The 20,003-nt window shown below is 56.7% G+C and overlaps 2 protein-coding genes across 12 annotated transcripts; one reads left to right on the forward strand and one right to left on the reverse strand.

Moving 5' to 3' along the window:
• Positions 1–2,979: 2,979 nt before the first annotated feature.
• On the forward strand, positions 2,980–12,517 carry GSK3A (glycogen synthase kinase 3 alpha). Its single transcript, XM_027037635.2, has 11 exons — positions 2,980–3,385; positions 5,279–5,466; positions 6,806–6,889; positions 7,056–7,166; positions 9,028–9,158; positions 9,253–9,359; positions 10,308–10,405; positions 10,486–10,581; positions 10,987–11,173; positions 11,503–11,595; positions 12,162–12,517. The coding sequence occupies exons 1-11, from the start codon at positions 3,103–3,105 to the stop codon at positions 12,233–12,235; spliced, it is 1,452 nt and encodes a 483-aa protein (XP_026893436.2). The 5' UTR covers positions 2,980–3,102; the 3' UTR covers positions 12,236–12,517.
• ZNF526 (zinc finger protein 526) lies at positions 10,873–19,954 on the reverse strand. 11 transcript variants are annotated; one of them, XM_027037632.2, is made up of 4 exons: positions 19,781–19,924; positions 18,073–18,172; positions 17,808–17,907; positions 10,873–17,717 (listed from the first exon to the last, which is right to left on the reverse strand). In XM_027037632.2, the coding sequence occupies exon 4, from the start codon at positions 17,694–17,696 to the stop codon at positions 15,666–15,668; it is 2,031 nt and encodes a 676-aa protein (XP_026893433.1). In that variant the 5' UTR covers positions 17,697–17,717; positions 17,808–17,907; positions 18,073–18,172; positions 19,781–19,924; the 3' UTR covers positions 10,873–15,665. The 11 variants fall into 11 exon arrangements, 10 of the variants coding, with proteins under 10 accessions (XP_026893433.1, XP_053066360.1, XP_026893431.1 ...); XM_053210385.1 differs by having other exon boundaries at positions 19,890–19,908; XR_008293588.1 differs by lacking the exons at positions 17,808–17,907; positions 18,073–18,172 and having other exon boundaries at positions 10,873–12,118; positions 14,398–17,717; positions 19,781–19,877.
• Positions 19,955–20,003: the final 49 nt, after the last annotated feature.

Below are 20,003 nucleotides of genomic sequence, written 5' to 3' on the forward strand. Positions count from 1 at the left end.
GGGGGAAGGAACTGGCAACTCTTATCTACTCAGGCTTCACCCTCATTTCCTGCCAGCCCGGGGTGGGTGGTCCCAGATGATGTCGATTGGCAGTGAAGGAAGAGAAGATCCAGGGCTGGGGTACTGGCAGGAAACCCAGGCTCCCTTGGCAGCCTGCGGGCAACTGCTCCCTCTCCTGGGTGATGTAAGTCACTCCCTGGGGTGGGGGCCACTGGGCTATTTCTGGAAGTTGGGATGAGGCATGTCTCCTGGCAACATAGATGCAACTGAGTTGCTGGTGGTGGTGGTGTGATGGAGAGAGGGGGGTGTTATCACTGCGGGGAGGGGGGGGAAGGACCCAGAGAGTGTCTCAGTTCGATTTCAGTGCCTTCAGAACACCAGGTCCAATATGGATTAAGAAGTGCTCGGCTTTAGAACTGCTCTCTAGGTCAGACTTGTTGCCCCCATTTCTGACCTAGTGGGGTGTCACAGGTGGAATTTAGTTTTGTAAACTCCAGCAGCTCCGCCAGTCTTTAATGACCCACCCAAATCTAGAAATCTATTCAATTTCTGCAAGACCACACCCTCGATGTCTTCCACATCCCAGTAGAAAGCCCTTCGTCGATCTCACAATTTTTCATCAATTAATTCATCCTTCAGAGACTCTCTTCAAGCCTATAATCCCCAGACCCAGACCCCCCCCCCCCCCCCCCCGCCCCAGGCGCCCAATTCTCCTTCCTGGTGCTTCTTAAACATTGCTCACCCCTGCGGGTCCCTCAGTCTGGAGTAGTTTCTTGGCATCCCACAGACCTTTTAAAGACACCTCAAGTCCCCTATGACTTCTCCACTGGTCCCCAGTAAGACCCCTTCACTTCACAGACTCCCCTGGACACCTCCGGACACCACAGGCCCCTCACAGACACAGACAATCTGCCCTAGCACCCCTCAACAAACGTTCTCACCCCTGCAAACATCTTGTTAAAATTCCCTCAGACGGTCGCCCTCAGACTCCCACCGACCCCAATCCCCTCCTATCGGTTGCCCACGCGCCGTCCACTGCGCATGTCCCATGAATTCTGGCAGTTAAGTAACCGCCGCCATCCCGCCCCGCTCCGCTGTCCTTTTGGGCCTTGTTGGTCCAGTGTAGGATTTCCCAGGCTTGGGGCTTGCTTGATTCAGATTTTTGCTTTTCATCTTTCGAGCTGCCGTCAGAGGGCAGCAACCACCATTTGGCTGAAAAACTACGACTCCCAGACTCTGAACTGTTCGTAATACAGTTGCATTCATTGAAAAGGGAGCGGAAGTATGTCCGCGCTTTGCCTTATGGTTAATGTAGTCCGAGAAGGCCTGAGCGATACTGTCTGTCTGCTCTGTGCCCGCTGAGAACTGCAGTTAGATCGAGTGGATGAAAGTTTCTTCAGGCTTTAGAAAGGGCAGGACAGTTAGTATGAACACTGGCTCAGATTAAAGTGAAGGTCTACAGACTCCATTTCCCATTATTCTACGAGGCAGGAGGGCTGAAGATGATTTCATTCTAGTTCCAAGTATTTCCGGGACACACACACACACACACACACACACACACACACACACACACACCCTCACACGAACTCCGTTTCCCAGCGTCCTTTGGGGATAGAGTCCTCCCGGGTATTTATTAGTCGATAAATAGGGCGACATAGTCCGTGCACAAAACTTGAGGCTACTCCTAACAGTCGGCTTCCTTGATTCCTTGATTTGGGCCCTCCTGGATCCTGTAAACTTGGGAAGCGGGAGAACGCAAAAGGCTGAAAGAGGGTTCAAATCAGAAGTTCTTTTTTCACCTCTTTTAATTCTCCTCTCAGCCTCTTGGTGCAACCCACGTTGGTAGAAAAAGCTAGATTGTATCTGAAGGCTATTGTTCTGAGAGACCACTAGGAACTTTGTTTCCCAAGTCGTTTGCGGGGGACTTTTCCTCCCTGATTAGTGGAAACTTGGAATTTGGAATGTTTGGGCTCCCATTTTCCCGCAGCCCCTGATAGACTTCGTCACTTTCTTGGGACCTGGGGGAGGGGAAGGAGGCGTTGAACACTCTACAGTCTCCCGGGGGGATTGATGTCTTTCACCTTCGGCTCTCGCTTTCCCAAAAGTACCGGCTGGACTCCACTTCCCAGCAAGCCTCTGCAGTCTCATCTCACAAAGGGTCAGGATCCTTACTGGACTATTCCCCAGCATGCTTCGGGTTCCTCGTAGATCCCTCCCGCTCAGTCAAACGAGGAGGCCGCCTTGAACTTCATTTCCCAGAAGACACAAAGTTCACTGTAGCAACTACTCTGAAGCCTTGGTGTTGACTACATTTCCCGGTAGGGACTGCGGCATAGCGTAGGAGATGCAGAGGAACGCCGTACCTATTTTATTCCTAGCCTATCTCCATAATTGCAGTGTCCACTTTTGGGGTTTAGGTAGTACCTGGGACTCCATTTCCCGGCGTGCTTTGGAAGTCGCGTTACACCTGCAATGCGGTGAGGGCGTGGCGACGACTCAATTTCCCGGCTTGCTTCACGGTCCGGTATCTGCAGATGCACCGGCGCAGACTCTATTTCCCACCGTGCACTTGGCACGGATCGGCATACACGGCCACTAGACTAAATAAGCGTCTGGACTCCATTTCCCGGCGTGCATCGGACTACAAGGCTCACTGAAAGAGTGGCTGCGACTACATTTTTGAAGCACATTTAGGGCTCACAGTTGCTGCAATGGAGTGAGTGTGTGAGTGTGCGACTCTGACTCCGCTTCCCAATGTGCTTCAGAGTCCGCAGTCGACACAGTTGGCTGACTTATTGCCCAGGACTCTTTCCTGACGTGCAGCGCGATCCGTCATCCCCCGCGGTGGGCTCTGAGGCATTTGCAGACTCCATTTCCCGGCGTGCCTCGCGGCTCTCTGTGCGGACCGAGGGCGGCGACGGCGGCGCGTAGGGCAGGCGGACTGCATCTCCCGACGTGCCCCGCGGCGGGCGCTGGGCCGGAGCCGGAGCCCGAGCGGCGCGGCCTGGAAGAGGCCAGAGCCCGGGGGAGGCGGCGGCGGCGGCGGCGGGGGCAGCCCGGGCAGCCCGAGCCCCGTGGCCTGGGCCTGCGCTCGGCGCCATGAGCGGCGGCGGGCCTTCAGGAGGCGGCCCTGGGGGCTCGGGCCGGGCGCGGACCAGCTCGTTCGCGGAGCCAGGCGGCGGAGGCGGTGGTGGCGGCGGCGGCCCCGGGGGCTCGGCCTCCGGTCCGGGCGGCAGCGGCGGTGGGAAGGCGTCAGTCGGAGCCATGGGTGGGGGCGTGGGGGCCTCGAGCTCCGGGGGTGGCCCCAGCGGCAGCGGCGGAGGAGGCAGCGGCGGCCCCGGTGCGGGCACTAGCTTCCCGCCGCCCGGAGTGAAGCTGGGCCGTGAGTATTAGCGGCGTCCGTGGAGGGTGGAGATCAAGGTTCCCGAAGCCCTTCAAACGTCGATCAGCTTCTTCCATATGCCCAGATAGGAGGTCCAGCTCCCTGTGCTTCCAAAGATGGGATTTGAGCGCTCCCCTTCCCAGAGAAAGGGATTTGAGGGGTTACCATCAATTGGAGTTTAGGACTGGATATGAGGATTAGATTAGTGGTCCTCAAGGAAACAGGGGTCGCAAGTCTCTGTTCTTATAGTACTGAGATGTTGGGTCCCTGAGCCTTAAAAACAGGAATCTGATGTTGCCATCCATTAGACAACAGGATCAGGAGTCATCCTCGCCTGCAAATGGGGCTAAAGGGGTATTGTTCCCAAAAAGAAGATCACCGTCACCCCAAAAAGGGGATCGAATTTGCTCCCCTTTAGACGATGGGGGTTTGGAGTGAATATCACATAGGAATGGATTTGAGGTTACTGTGTCCCCGGAAGGATAGGGCCAGGGCTTCCCAAACTGGTACCCAGGCAGTCTTTCCTTTTAAAATGCAAGACCTGTTACCATCATTTGTCCATAACAGATAGAACTGTACCCCCAATGGTGGAAATTAATAGTTGGTGCTTCTTAGAAATGAGGACAGACTGGCAATCAGTATACCCTGCCAAACAAGTCCATAGGCACTGTTCTTCCAAAAACTTGGCTTGGGGTGCCTGGCTGGTTCAGTTTGTAGAGTATGCGACTCTTGTTCTTGGTGTCATGGATTCGAGCCCCACGTTGGGGGTAGAATTTACTTAAAAACAAAACAGAACAAAAAAAAACTTGCTCGGTAAGTCTCCTTCCACAAAAAATGGAACAGTGTCAGGGAGGGTCACAGTTCCCCATTGAATATGGATCTAAGGTTCTACCCTTATCATTGTTCTGAGGTATGGTGTCATTAGCTCTGGAAGAATAGCCACATAGGATCATCTTCCTCCAAAAGAAGGTGTCAGTGCCCCTCAAAACAAATTTGGTTCATCAGTGACCCCTTCTCTTTGGGAAATTGATGAAAAGTTCACCAAAGAAAAGAGGTCACTATTCCCTAAGAATGCCACAAAACTTTGCTGCTGTTCAGAGAATGGAATTGGAACTTACAGCTTTCCTTCAAAGGACTGAGGCTGGGATGGCCCCTTGTTAATGGAGGCCAGGTTCATCAGTCTCACGACTTAGTACTTGTCCATTGGGGACCACCCAAATACAGGAAGGGGTCTGGAACTCTGGACCACACAGATGAGGAGGCCAGGTCAGCGCCTTTTCTAACTCCAGAGTAGCTGGGGAAGGGCTTATTGTGAAAGTCATGACCTTGTCACTCATACCTGGAGGAGTCCTTTCTGCCACTAAAAAATAGTGGTGGTTATCAGCTCTAGCAAGGAGGACTTAGTGGTCACTGTCCCTCAAGCTGAGAGAAAGGCTAGTGCTTTCCTAAAGTAGAAGTGCCTCGGGGTCACTGCTCTGGTAAGTGGGAGAGGTTAGGTCAGGCTTTTCCCAGTCAGGAGTGGGGCCAGCAGGCAGGAAGCTCAGAGTGGATACAGTCATCATCTGAGAGTATGAGGATGCCCTCAGACCAAGCGGGACCAGTGATTTGCTGCTCACTAGAGGTAGAAATTCTGGGTTATCAATCCTTGAACAGCAAGAAGTTTAAGTGTCAGTGTCTTCCCACCCAGAGAAGCAGCAGGATTTAGGGTTCCCTGAAGGGAAGAGGAGAAAGGGCACCCAGAGGCATCCAGCAGCCACCTTGCTCAAAGACAGAGAAGAGACAAAGGCCCCCAGTGAGCATCCTGTAGAGATTCGCCTCCCTCCCCACAGCCCTGTGATTGGGTGGTGGCAAGAGGGGGAAGGTCAGTGGATGTGTGTCCCCTTTGTTCCCCAGGTGACAGCGGGAAGGTGACCACAGTGGTAGCGACTCTAGGCCAAGGCCCAGAGCGATCCCAGGAGGTGGCTTACACAGACATCAAAGTGATTGGCAATGGCTCGTTTGGGGTCGTGTACCAGGCACGGCTGGCTGAGACCAGGGAACTGGTGGCCATCAAGAAGGTTCTCCAGGACAAGAGGTTCAAGGTAGCTTGGGGCAAATGGGGACAAGGAGGTGTGACCAGGCATAATGGGTGAGAGCACCCTAGTGAGGGTGCTGGATTTGGGTTTTCACGGGATCTGAACACGAGCCAGAAGAGAAAGGAGTGGAAAAGCGTGTGGAAGATGGGAGTGTGGGTTCCAAGAGAGCCCAGAGCTGATGTTGGGCTTTTGCTCTGGGTGAAGTGCTTTGTTAGGCGAGTTGTTATTTAATTCACATGAAGGTTCTCTGAGGGTGGACACTGGTGTCTTATCCTCATTTTAAGACCGAGACTCAGATAAGAGAATTGACTTGAGAGCAAGACTAGCCTCTGGCTTGTCTGATTCCGAAGCCTTCCACCTTACCCGCTAAGTTACGCTTCTGCCCAGAGGAGAAAGGAAGCTGGTAGAGGGTGCTGAGTGTGTTTGTGAAGGTCGTGCTCTGACCCAGGTGCTTGGCAAGTGCAGGATGAAATCCAGACTGTACTCTGCTCACCAAACCATGTGCCTTGGTGTGGGCATCTGTCCCCCTGAGGACAGATGTGCCCTATAACCTAGTGGAGGTCCAGGGAACCAAAAGGAGATGGAAGAGGTAGAAGTCGAGGGACAGTTGGTGTTGCAAGGACTGGCATTTTGGAGCTTAGGCTGGCCTGGATATAAACGAACTGAGCCTAGGCTGGGAGCGAACCAGGTCAGGGACTGGGTCTTGGCAGTGAGAACCCTTGGGCAGGAGGAGCTCCAGGGTGTGGGCCAGAATTTGATTAGCGTGGAGTCCCAGAAGTGCGAGGGATCTGAGGGTGGGAATTCTGAGGCCAGAACTCAGGGGAACAGAGAATAGGGAAGAGACTCAGGCTCTGGGAAGATGGAAGTCTGGAGTCTGGGACTTAAGATCCAAGTCAGGGTTCAAGGGCCCAGATGCCTCCAGGGGAGGCAATGGAGAGGAGTGGGGACCAGGGTGAACTGGGTGGCCAGTACTTGTCTGTTGGCACTCGGGCCTTGTGTGGCCATATCATCTGATTTTTCAAGACAAGCAGGAAAAGTGGATTCATACATGGAGACCCCTGATTTTCAAATGTTAGCAACGCATTGGGAATTTTTGAACAGTGGGCTGAAGAAAGCTGATCTGTAGGTTGGGTTTAGTCCACAGGCCTTCAGCTTGTGGGGGAGGGAAATGGGTAGTGGTAAGGAATTAGGGTCTGTGCTAGAGGGGCCCTGGAGCTGGGACGCAAGGAGTAGCCACCTGGCTCTGTTGGCAGGAGTAGAGGAGCAGGGCTGTGGTGAGGGGTGCCAGGGAGGGGAGGCGGGGAGAGTCGGCTGTTGTCTGAGGCACTTTCCTTTTGCTCCCAAGAACCGAGAGCTGCAGATTATGCGTAAGCTGGACCACTGCAATATTGTGAGGCTGAGATACTTTTTCTACTCCAGTGGGGAGAAGGTGAGGCCTTGCCCATGCGGGGGAGTCTTCCACCTTGACTCCACCCGTGTTCCTGCCTGCCTTTCTCGTGACTGCCAGTCCTTCCCCCGTTATCCCCCACAAGCCTCCCCCCCCCCCCCCCACTCTTTCCTCACAGTGCCTCACACCTCTCCTTTGCTCTCTGCAGAAAGACGAGCTTTATCTAAATCTGGTGCTGGAATACGTGCCCGAGACAGTGTACCGGGTGGCCCGCCATTTCACCAAGGCCAAGTTGACCATCCCTATCATCTATGTCAAGGTGGGCAGGCGGGCAGGCTGCTGGGACCCAGGCCTACAAAGCCAGGGGCTCTGGATCCTCCTGCCTTCTGTGGGTTCCTTCTTCCTCCCAACTTTATGTTGGTCTCTGCAGGCTGTGTGTTCCCTGCTCTTGACTCCATAACCACAATAGACAGAGCTTGCCAAATGCAGGGCAAGCCAACCTGAGGCCTGACCGAATCAGGGAGGCAGGCTGACTGGGGTCTGGGGAAGACTGCACGGTACCTGCTCGGGTCCACCCTGGGAGCCCAGTGGCACCAGTATTGTTGGTGGAGTTAGAATTGGGGTGGGGACCGAGAATGTGAAGGGAGAGATGCTGAAGTCAGAGTCCTGGCCTGCAAAGCCTTGGCAGAGGGGAGTGGGAAGGAGGCAGGGTTGGAGGAAGGTTGCTGTCCACAGAACCTGGGTTCATTCCCCAGGGCCTGGTGCTGTGCACCGGGTGTTAGTCTCTTTCAGGAGGTGTTTGAATGAATGGGTGAATGAATGAGCCTAGGGATGATGTGGAGAACAGAGGCCGGAGCAGCTTTCTTTTTTTTTTCTTTTTTTTTATTTTTTAATTACTATTTTTTTAATGTTTATGTATTTTTGAGAGAGAGACAGAGAGAGAGACAGAGTGTGAGCCAGGGAGGGGCAGAGAGAGAGGGAGACACAGAATCCGAAGTAGGCTCAGGCTCTGAGCTGTCAGCACAGAGCCTGGCGCGGGGCTTGAACCCATGAACTGTGAGATCATGATCTGAGCCGAAGTCAGACGCTTAACCGACTGAGCCACCCAGGCACCCCCGGAGCAGCCTTCTGCACTGGGAGGAGGTGGGTGGGTTCAGGTTGGCTGAAGATCCTCCTGCTAGCTTTAAGAACCCTGGGCCTCGGTGAGCTACAGAGCTCTATCAGGGGTTGGTGCCGGGGGACTGCGCCTCCCAGGAGGGGAGTCCTTTGGTTTGGTGAATCCCTACTGTGGCTACCTGTGTGCTGAACCCAATGCAGTTCCAGAGGCCTAACTGACTGAGACCCAGGCTTTGTTCCTGAAGAGCTCTCAGTTTAGTGGAGTAGACAGCTGTCGTTACAAAGAACTATAAAACTACTAGCAACTGCCATAGTAGAAGGAACACAGGGAATTCTGGAAACAGGAGGCCCCCGGCCCTGCCTGCTTTGGGGGTGAGAAGGATCAAGGAAGGCTTCTGGGAGATCATTAGGTGCAGGGTGAGGAAGCGGCATCTCTAGCCAAGGGCAGTGGGAATGGAGGAGAGGGGCCCAGGAAGCCGGCCTGAACAGTTGCTATGTGCTGGGCACTGGCCTGGGTCCTGGGGGACACAGCAGCGATGAACACACAAAGATCCCTGCTCTCTTGGCACTTACGTTCTAGCCAGTGGGAGGGAGAGTGGCAGGAAAATCCAGCTGGAGGGAGGCGAGCCCGTGGGTGGTTTTGACTGGCAGCTGAAGGAAGCCGAGCCCTTCCTATAGCCAGTGGTTTTGGAGCTGAGTGACTGGCTCCCGCAAGGCCTTCCTTGTGTGTGTGTGTGTGTTTATCAGGCTTTTGCTGAGGTGTGTGACTGAGGCAGTATTCTCAAGGTGCGGGGCAGTGCCAGCCCTGAGGGGGTCTGTCGCAAATGCCCCATCCCGAACTTACTGAATCAGAAACTGGGAGGGGGCCCCAGAGGTCCCTGTTTTAACAAGCCCTCTAAGTGGGCCTGGTGCAGAGTAAGGTTTGAGGACCCACGGGCAGTGGAAGAGTTTATGAGTCAACTGGAGAGGTGCTTGGGAGGGCTCTTGAGGCCAAGAGGGTGGAGCGCTGGCAAGTTCCGTGGGCAGCCCTGGGCCACAGTTGTGCTGTCCCCTGCCTGTCCCAGGTGTACATGTACCAGCTCTTCCGGAGCTTGGCTTACATCCACTCCCAGGGCGTGTGTCACCGCGACATCAAGCCCCAGAACCTGCTGGTGGACCCTGACACTGCTGTCCTCAAGCTCTGCGATTTTGGCAGGTGGGTCTGACCTGGGGTGCGCTGGGTGGCCGAAGGGGCGAGGAGGGACCCCAACCCTGGCCTTGCGTTTACTCCCACCCATCTCTTCCCACAGCGCAAAGCAGTTGGTCCGGGGGGAGCCCAACGTCTCCTACATCTGCTCTCGCTACTACCGGGCCCCGGAGCTGATCTTCGGAGCCACTGATTACACCTCGTCCATTGGTCAGACTTCCCGGAGGGTGGGGGTGGGCAACGGCAGTCATGGCAGTTTTTGAGTTCTTTCTGTGTGCTGTCTGCCAAGCTCGGCGATAAAAGCTTAACGTGTGTTCTTTCATCCAGTCCTCACAAACTTTGGAGGGCGATGCTGCCGTATGCTCGGTTCACAGATGAGCAGTCTGAGGCTGAGAGCGGGGAGGCCGCCTGCCTGCATTCGCACTGCTGGGGTTGGGCAGGGCTGGGCTTTGAAAGCTGACCTGACTCCAGAGTCCATGCGGGCTCTGGAGCCTCCCAGTCAGCCCTCTTTTCTCGCCTTGGGGGGGAGGGGCTGACAGTGACCTTGGGGGAATCAGTGGCTCTCTACCGTGAGGGTGTGACTTGCTCACAGGGCCTCGTGTCTTTCCCCATTGGTGGGGATGGCAGCACTACCTTCCAGGCAAGAGGCGGGGGCATGAAAGGGTTTGGAGAGAACATTCATCAGCAGTGTGGAGAAACTGAATGGTCCTTAGGTGTGAACTTGTGCCTTGGGGGTCAAGTACAGACCAGGGAGGGGGGCAAGACTCCCAGGTTGCAGCTGTTCCTGTGGGCAGGATAAAGGCTAGGCCTGGAAATTAAGGCTTTATCTTCCCGAGGCCCGAAGAACACAGATGCCTGTTCTAGGTATGTTGGGCCATCTGGAGGCCAGAGGTAGAGAAGGGGCTTACTGGGGTCACCGAGGGGAGAGAGGCAATTAAGGCTGGAAACACTTAGATTGGAGAGTGCGGCACAGTCAGTCAGACCTGGAGGTTCAACATCAGGCTCCGGCGTTCTAAACTGTAGGACCTTGAGCAGGGTGCTGCTTCTCAGGGCTGAGAAAATGGGCTCCTGGCACCCTTGGGGTGACTGTGGGGGGGATCGAAGCACTTGTGAGGAGATGGGTGGAGGAGCCCTGACCCTCCCCCATTCCCCCTTCAGATGTGTGGTCAGCTGGCTGCGTGCTGGCTGAGCTCCTCCTGGGCCAGCCCATCTTCCCCGGGGACAGTGGGGTAGACCAGCTGGTGGAGATCATCAAGGTGAGGGCACGGCACAGTATGGGGGGGGGGGGTGGCTAAGGGAGAGGGGCTTTGGCTCAGACCCCTCCTTTTCTCTGCAGGTGCTGGGAACACCAACCCGGGAACAGATCCGAGAGATGAACCCCAACTACACGGAGTTCAAGTTTCCCCAGATTAAAGCTCACCCCTGGACAAAGGTGGGGAAGGGCTAGGGGCTCAGGCAGCATGGCCGAGGTCCCCTTTGGAGGCCAGCTGGCCTGGGGACCTGGCTATAGAGTCAGGGCTTGGGAGTGGGTTAGTAACTCATCCCATTTCCAATTTTATGGCATCTCCCATACTCGAGAAGGTGAGGATTGACGGTAAGTTCGACAGTGCCATTTTTCTGGTGGGGAAACAGGCTCCCAGCAGGGCCCGTCCAGTGATGGGACCTGGGGGAACTGCTCACCCGAAAGAAGGTGACTGCCCCTCAGTGGTGGTGCCTCAGTTAGAAAGTGGGTGTGCGGGACCCAGTCACGTTTGCTGCAGGCCCCGTAGCAGCACGATGCTGGCTAACCCAGTGCTGGGGCATTTCACCCTGGTGACTTCTGTCCCCTCCCCCTAAGGTGTTCAAATCTCGAACGCCGCCGGAGGCCATCGCGCTCTGCTCTAGCCTGCTGGAGTACACGCCGTCCTCAAGGCTGTCCCCTCTGGAAGCCTGCGCCCACAGCTTCTTTGATGAACTGCGATGTCACGGAACCCAGCTTCCCAACAACCGCCCGCTTCCCCCCCTCTTCAATTTCAGTCCTGGCGGTGAGGGCACAGCCTGGGATCTGGGGAACCGGAGGGGCAGGCAGAGAATGTGGAGGAGTGTTTGGTGTTACAGACAGGAGTGGGGCGCTGAGGGTGGGCTACAGGAAGGGCCTGGGGGCTCAGGAGATGCCTCCAAGACAGGAGACTTGACCCTGCTTAACCCATGCCCTGTGATCACCTGTGCGAGGCTCCCTCTGGTTTTTCACTTAAAGCATTCAGTGGCTACACCCTTGCCAAGAGCTGGGTCCCTACCTGGTGCCCCCTCCTAACCCTGACCCTGTTTCCCAGTGCCCTGCCTCCTGACTGGGCATGTCCATTCCTGTCCCTAGAACTCTCCATCCAACCATCTCTCAACGCCATTCTCATCCCTCCTCACTTGAGGTCCCCAGCGGGCACTGCCACCCTCACTCCATCCTCACAAGGTAAGTCAGGGGCCATCTGTGGCAGATGAAAGCCTTTCTCAGCCTGGGAGGTGGGCCTGTTCCCACAGCCCCAGAGTTCCCTGCACATGTGTGGAAACTGTTGACACTTTGATCGTATACGCCTTGATGGTCACGTTTGTAGGCTATTATCATCTATGTCTGTGTTTAAGTGCTAACTGGAAAGCCAAAGGCAAACGTTTGGCATGCACACACAAACAAAAAGTTAAATTTGTTGTCCACGTTTAAAAGTTGAGGCCACTGCATGTACAAATTCAGATTTCCTGTCTCTCTTGGGGAAGAAAATCCGACTGGGCAGTGCGGGACTGCCTTTCCTTGGGGCGGTGCTGTCAGCGGGGCCAAGTTCCAGCTGCCCTCTTTTATGTGGGGCCTGGCTCTCTGGAGTCCGTCCATGACCAACCTGGCCCTTTGGCATTTGAGCATGCAACCCTGGACCCAAAGTGGCAGCTGTCTGTTTCCGATGTAGCATCCCCCACCTAGTTCCTGCTCTTGGAGGGATGGAGGTCTGCAAGGCAAAGGGTAACTGTCTGCTTCTTCCTTCCCCTCAGCTTTAAGTGAGGCTCAGACCGGCTCGGAATGGCAGTCGACCGACGCCACAGCTCCCCTCACTAACTCTTCCTGAGGGCCCCACCAACTACCCTTCCATCTGGGAGCCTCCAGTGGGGCTGGGAAGGGGGACCATAGCCCATCAAGCTCCTGACCTGGCTGGGCCCCTAGACTAGAGGGCAGAGGTAAATGAGTCCCTGTCCCTACCTCCAGTCCCTCCCTCACCAGCCTCACCCTATGGTGGGCTTTTTAAGAGGATTTTAACTGGTTGTGGGGAGGGAAGAGAAGGAAGGACAGGGGGTTGGAGGCATGAGGACCTCCTGCCCCCTCGGCCCCCTCCCCTCCTCCCAGGCCTACACTCCTCCAACCCCCTTCCCCTCCTGTGTCCCTTGTAAATAGAACCAGACCATCCCGTCTACTCCTCCTCCCTTCCCTGCTCCTCCTTCCCCCTCGGGTGTAAATAGATTGTTATAATTTTTTTCTTAAAGAAAACGTCGATTCACACCGTCCAACCTGGCCCGTCCCCCTTCTACAGCTGTCCCCCCTCCTGTCCTCTGCCCCTAAGGTCTCCTCCCTCCTCTCCCAACCCTGGAGGGCTGGGGGTGGGTGGGTGGGGGAGCTCCTGATGTCTTAGTTTCCACAGTAAGGTTTGCCTGTGTACAGACCTCCGTTCAATAAATTATTGGCATGAAAACCTGCTTCCTGTCTGGCTGCCTTGTTTCCACAGAGGTGAGGGTGATGCCTGAGGGGCTGTTCTGGGAGAGGACCTCTCAGGCAGGGGAACAAGGCTGAGTGAACCCACCACGCTGGGCTGTTGGAGGCTTGAGTCCCGGCCCTGCCTCACAGGCCCAGCTTTCCTGTGCCTCAGCTCCCCTCTGCACATGTGACAAACTGAGTCTGCCTTATCCACTGCAGAGGCCTGGTGGGAGCCTGCCTCATGGACCCAGCACTGATCTGGAGGGAAGCAGGCACTGTCATCCCCAGGCGACAGTTGAGAGAATGGGATCAGAGATCAAGGCCACAGAATGGAAGTGGTGGAGTCGAGACTTTGAACAAATGGCTCTATGTCTCATAGCCTAAGCTACATGCTGTTTCACAGGGACACTGAATGATGAGGGGTCACTCAGGCCAAAACAGCCTAGATGTAGACCCTTAGTGGGCACAGACGGGCAGAGTAGCTGTCCTCAAGCCCTAACAGATCTCCAAGCTTTCTTTTGTTTTAAAGAGGGCACATAGCCAGCCCATACCTAGGGATGCTGGGAAGTGACAAGCCTGGGAAGGTTGGCACAGAGAACTTGGTTTCTCTCCCTCCTCCCCTTCCATGAAAACATGGTGGGGCCACGGGCAGAGGGAAATGGCCACTCCTCCATATGGTGCCAATGATATGTGAGGGCAGGAGGCCTCAAAAGTGGAAGGAGGAGCAACTGATACGTCCTCCACTGGACTGCACTTGTGAAGAAAAAAGGAAGTTTTTTTTCTTGGTTACTGTGTAATCTCTACGCCCACCGGGGAGCTTGAATTTACGACCCTGAGATCAAGAGTTGCGTGCTCTACCGACTGAGCCCCAAAAGGGAAGGGGTTTTGAACATGTCCCAAAGAGTTCAGGGACTGTTCCTGTGGCATCTGAACTCTCCAGTTTGTTTGGGCCAGCCCCACGGGCACCTGTAAACTATTCAGAACAATCCTTGGCCTTTCCTGCTCAAGACCCTCTGGATATCACCTTGTTTGTAAGATAAATGCATCTAGCAAGGAGACCACAGCAGGACAGAAGGGCTGGTCTGGGCAAGGGGCACTCCCGGGGCCCCCCTACCTCCCTACTGCTCACATCTGTTCAGCCGTGAGGTCAGTGAGGATGTGCCTCACCCTCCTCCCACTCCCATGGCCTCGGCCCTGGTCTGGCCCCATCCTTTCCCCTTAGACCATCTTCAGCCAACCCCCTGCCCCACCCTGATGCCGGGGAGCCCTAAGGCCCACTTTTGACCATCCCCGCTACCCCAACTTAGTCTGACTTTCACAGCCTTCCCAGGTCCAGGCCTCCCCACCTGAGCACTTTGGTCTGTAGAGGCCTGGTGGGAGCCTGCCCCAGGAACCAGCCATAAATCATCTATTCCTGTTTAGGGAGGGAAGGATTGCCACTCTAGGTAGACTTCAAAAAGGTTGGGGATCCCTTCTTGTTCCTAAGGCCTCTGATCTTTCAAGGCCTCACCAAACCCCAACTGCTCGGTGACACTGGCTCACCTCTCCTCCAGATGTAGCAAATCCCCTGAACATCCCTACCCCTGCACCGGTTTCAAACGTCGCACTCGCTCAACGGTGCTGGTTACAGATGTGGGCTGAAAGCACCACCTGGATTCAAATCTCAGCGACACTGCTGCCTAGTGTGAGACCTTGGGTGAGTGCCTGTCCCTGTTTTCTCATCTGTACAGCAGGGCTAATGCGGAGATCACCACACGGGCCCGCCGGGTCACAATTCATGTGCAGTGCGAGCTGTGGTGCCTGCCACGGCTAGGCGGTCATGTGTGCTGTCATTGTGGCTGTAACTGGACGGTCTCCAAGTACACCAAGAACTCACCCTCTCTGCAGTGTCGTCTGCCTGTTACGTTCTCTTCCTCTTTCACTGGCGGATTCCTAAGTTTTCCACAAGGACTACCTCCTCCAAGGGGTTTGTTCCCTGCTCTGGGATCCCACCGTCCCTGTGCATCCCCAGCACAGTCCTGAGGATCCCGGGACTGAGATCTGCCTGCTCCCCAGGGGCAGGGCAGGAGCCTGACTCCTCTCTGGCCCCCGGCATGGCCCGGCATGTGGGAGGGAGGCCCGTGGACTCCCAGGCTGAATGAATCAATAACACACACTCAGAGAGCAAGGCCATCTATCTGTACTTGTGTGAACTCCACTGCCACTGAGCGTCTCCTGGGGTAGAGCCTGGGTCTGGGTCTGAGTCATTCCCGGGGTTCCAGCATCACCCAGCCTGCAGCTGAGTATGTGGGTACCTAGAGATTTCCTTCCACATTGTCAAAAGTGAGCTTAAGGAAGCCCAGAGAAGTCAAGTACCTCTCTCTCCACCAGGCAGAGCCAAGTCCTGTATGCCCAGGGTCCAGGGAAGGTGACAGTCTTGGGAACAAGCGAGAACCCGCAGAGGTATGCAACAGTGCCCAGCACAGGTCTGGCACGTGGTCGGGGCTCAGGAAAGGTTACCTGACGTTGCTGGGCACCAGGGTGACAGGTGTGGAGCAAAGAGCCCCGGCAAAAGCTACTCTGCAACGCACCGGGAGGACCCGGGACAGATCACGTCCCATCTCAGGGCTTCAGTTTACCCTGAGGCGGAGAAAAGTGACAAGACACACCCGGCAGGGCCGTTGTGAGGAGTCAGTGGGTAAGAGGCCAGGATGGATCCTGGCACCCAATCAGGTGCCAGAGTGGCTTGCCAGGGGGTGGTCCCCTCTCTCCCGGAGGTGCCCACGATTGTTGTTGCAACCAAACTCTTTTATTGCTGCTCTTCAGCTGCGTCACACGAAGGCCGCGTCCAACTGCAGCAGCCCGCTCGCCTCCCCGGCCCCCAGGGCGGCCTGGCACAGCTGCAGCGTGTCCTCAAGTGCCAGAGGCTGGGACGTCTCGATGATGGCAATGGTCTCCCCCAGCTCCGTACACATGATAGTCTGCTGAGGCTCAGGGGGCGGGGGCGGGGCAGGAGGTGGTGATCGGGGCGGCTGCAGGGTCAGGGTCCGGGCTCGGGCGTGGACACGCTGGTGCAGTCGCAGGCCTGCCAGGGCGTGGAACCAGCGGCCGCAGGTCCCGCAGTAGTAGGGGCTCTTGTTGTACAGACCGGTGATGGGGAGGCGGGGTGCGCGGGCGAAGGCCACGGGCCGCAGGTGCAGCCTCCGGTGCTGCTGCAGGTTGGAGCTCTGCGTGAAGCGCTTGCCACAGTCCAGGCACTGGTAGGGACGTGCACCCGTGTGGGTCAGCTGGTGGCGGCTGAGGTTGGCCAGAGAAGCAAAGGTCTTGCCACACGAGTGGCACTGGAAGGGCCGCTCGCCCGTGTGTGTCCGCAGGTGGTTGCGCACGTGAACCAGCTTCTTGAAGCCCTTGCCGCACACTCCGCAGCGGTGACGCCGCTCGGGGGGCCCGTGGACGGCGCGCCGGTGCCGGGAGAGCCGGGAAGCCGAGGCGAAGGACTTGGAGCACTGTGGGCAGGGCAGCTGGGCGGGCGGGGCGGGGGGCGGCGGCGGTGGCGGCGGCGGCGAGGGCTCGGCCGGAGCCGGGGAGGCGGCCGCCAGCGCGGGGGGCGCCCCGCTCTTGCCCGCGTGGGTGCGCCGGTGGTAGAGAAACTTGGTCATGTTGCTGAACGTCTTGCCGCAGCGGCAGCGATGTAAGGGGTTGGCGGTGTGTGCCCGCCGGTGAGCCACCAACGTGAGCTCCGTGCCAAAGCCGCGGCCGCAGTCCACACAGAGGTAGCGGGCTTCGCCGCGGTGCAGCCGCAGGTGCTGCTCGAGCGACGCCGCTTTCTTGAAGACCTTGGAGCAGGTCGTACACTCGTGCGTGCCGCCGACGTGCGCCCGCCCATGAGCCAGCAGCCGGTTCGCCGAGCTGAAGCTGCGCTGGCACTGGTCGCAGTGGAAGGGGTGGGCTGTCGATGCCGGGCCGCGGGATGCCCGCCGGTGTCGCCGGCGTGCCTCGGCTGACGTCCAGCGGGGGGGACAGTCCCCACAGCCCCGGGCCCGGCCGGCTGTGGCCCTGTCGCCTCCCATGGCGTCATCACCAACCTCTGCCACCACCTCCTCCTCCTCCTCCGTCTCTTCATCGTCTTCCTCCTCCTCCTCTTCTTCCTCCTCCTCGAGCCCATTGCGCTCTTCTTTCTCGAGGGAGTCAAAGTGGGTGCCCTGATGCTCCAAGAACTCCTCGGGAGTGGCACAGAGAGTGGAACACTCGGGACACTCGTAGGGCTCCATCTTCACTTCGGGTGGAGCAGGGAGGGGAGGTGCCGGTGCCGGGGGAGGCAGAGGGGGCAGCACCGGTGGTTCGGCCGCCGTAGCAGAAAGGTGCCTGGCCTTGCGATGAGCCACCCACAGCTCAGGAGAGGGGAAGAGCTCCTGGCAGTCCCCACACTGGTACTGGATCTGGCTCGCAGACTCCCGGAGGTGGGCGTCCTGGTGGGCCAGGAGCTCACCAGGGGACAGGATGAGCTGGCTGCACTCCCCACACTGGAAAGGCCCATCCTCGGTGCCCGCCATGAGCTCTGGCTCCAGGCCAGCATCCTGGGTGACCAGCGCCTCCTCCTCTGTGACAGCAGGCACATGCCGCTCCTGGTGAGAGAGAACTTCCTCCAGCGTGTTGTAGAGGCTGCCGCACTCAGAGCACATGAACTGGTGGTGCTGGAAGAAAAGGGAGGAGGCGAGGGCCTCCCCAGGTGTCATCTCGGTCACCTCTGTTGACATCTCTGTCACCTCTCCTAACATCGGTGTTGACGTCTCCATCGCCCCTGGTGACATCTGTGTTGGCATCTCGGCCGCCTCGGCCACCTCAGCCGCCACCTCTGCCATGGTGGGGAGGGACAGTAGTGCCTGGAGAAAAAAGGGGAAGCTGGTGAAACATCGAGAACCTGAGAGAAGCAGGGATGTCTCAAGAGCTTCCTTGCCCATCCTGTCGCTCACCGGCCTCTGTCAATCGGCAAGCCTGCATCCAGTGCTCACGCCTCAGTCTTCAATGAACCTGTGGTTCTGTAGCCGACCCCTGCCCCAGGGTGCCGGGCATCTGTGAGAGAGACAGCCTCTTTCAGTCTGGCCTCAGACGTCACCCTCCCTCCTTACCCGCAGGGCCAGTTGCACCCTTTCTAAGGACACCTCTCTTTATGCCTCTCATCGTCTGCCTGTAGTTTCCTCACTGTTCAGCCCCGTTCCTCCTACTGTATGTACACACAGACATGCAGCAGTGTTTGAGAGCGCAGGCTTCTGGACCGGACCGCCCTTGGCTTGAATCTGCGTTCCACCACTTACTTCCTCCGAGACTGTTTTGTCACCTGTGAAACGGGGTAAAAGTAGTACTGACCACAAACACCCTGGTACTTGAGAAAGGTTAGACAGAACCATGACTTGGAGTTCTCCAGAGATCCTGTTTTTGAGTCCTAAGTCTTTGCGGTTGCCATTCCTTCTGCCAAGAGAGTTCTCTCCTCTTCTTGTCCAGCAAACTCCTGCCCAGCATTTCCTTTGTGAAGCCTTTTCTGACAACATCTCTACATTCTCAGGGTGATGTCCATCCACTCCTTCCTCCTTTGGGTTCCTATGGTAACCTGTGCCACCTCTATCATAGCAACTATCATGAGTCCGGGTTGCGGTCTGTGCTCCTCTCCAGACTGAGCATGCAGGCAGGGCAGGTCTGATTCACTGCAGGGGCTGATGTCACCAACAAAACCACGGACCCAGGCCAGGGATTTTTAACTTCTGAACTTCCGCCTATGTGCCCTGTCTCCCCTTCTACATGCGTGGGCTCAACCCAGACCTCTTTACACAGCAGGGGCTCAGAGGCACTTTAGTAAATGACTGCCCTCCCACCCCCTGCTAATTTTCTGAATCCAATCTCCACTGTCTCAGTCTTTAACTCATCTGTTAGTGCCAGAGGGCTGGTGGAACTCAGCTTACACCCAGGCATGCAAAGTTGCTCATATTAAGCTCCCGGAGGGATGTTAGTCTCTTCATCACTGATGTGGTTCCAGCACCAAGAACAATGATTAGCCCACAGCAGGTACTCAGTAGATATTCTGTGAATGAATAATGCTCCCTCCAGGAAGTGAGGCCATGAGAGCTTAACTCTCCCTGTGCCCATTCCACTTCTTCCACCAGGCCAACTTTCCTATTAGACCGTGAATTTCCACAACAACACAGCCTAGCACATGACTCTGTTTTCAGCTGATATCCAATAAATGTTCCTCGAATAAATGATTCACTAAAGGCCCAGGAGTTACTTTTTCTTAACTACAAATCCCAACTCCCTCACTAATATACGAGTCGCCTGCGCCCTGCACACAACGGCCACCCAATAAGGTATCTTCCTGAAAGTAGTCAACCCGGAGCCCAAGAGTTCAGTTCTTCCTTGTTTACAGCCCCACACTCCAGAGAACTCCCATGGGGCGAGGCCCAAGGCCTGGGGTAAGGCTTACACAAAGTAGGCACCCAGTAAATGTTCTTCCAGAAGGCTGCCTCGAGTAATCTAAAATTCGGACTTTTCGCCCACATTCCTCCCTTCCCAATTATGGGACTGTGTACTATCGGTAGGGAGAGACAGGGGCTTTTTATACCACAGATCAGTAAGTCCTTCCAGGAAAGAACCCACCAGGGGCCTGGAAGTTCAACTTTTCCGCTACACATCCCATTTCACCGACCGCACTTCTCAACTCCGTAGCACGAGAGTACCCTGTAAGGGCTGGGGGCGGCGGGCTCAAGGGTAGGGTCCTGCACGCCGCAGAAACTTAATCAATGCTCTAGGGCACATAGCAAGGAGCGCTCTCCTTCCACTCCCGCCCTAGCGCAGGCCCCAAGGCTCTTCGTCCCTCAGTGTCCCCTTCGTTCTCCCTCCGCCCCCTCCGTACGCCCAGTGCTCTCTTCCCCCGCCCGCCCCGCGGCGCCCTCACCCGTCTCTCTCGCCTCCTGCAGCCCCCGCCGCTCTTGACACAGACCCTCTCTGCTCCAGGCGTGCGGGACCCCTCACTATCCACACCTACCATTGGGCGGTGCCCTTACCCGTGGCAGCCAATCAGAGCTGGCAGCAGAGGGCACGCGCCCCCGCGCCTGCGTGTTGACGCTCAGGCGGGGTTCGGCGAGTTTCTCCACGCACACAACTGTGCCCTGTGGGCG

Source organism: Acinonyx jubatus, chromosome E2 (genome assembly GCF_027475565.1).
Source record: "Acinonyx jubatus isolate Ajub_Pintada_27869175 chromosome E2, VMU_Ajub_asm_v1.0, whole genome shotgun sequence".
Taxonomy (NCBI): Eukaryota; Metazoa; Chordata; class Mammalia; order Carnivora; family Felidae; genus Acinonyx; species Acinonyx jubatus.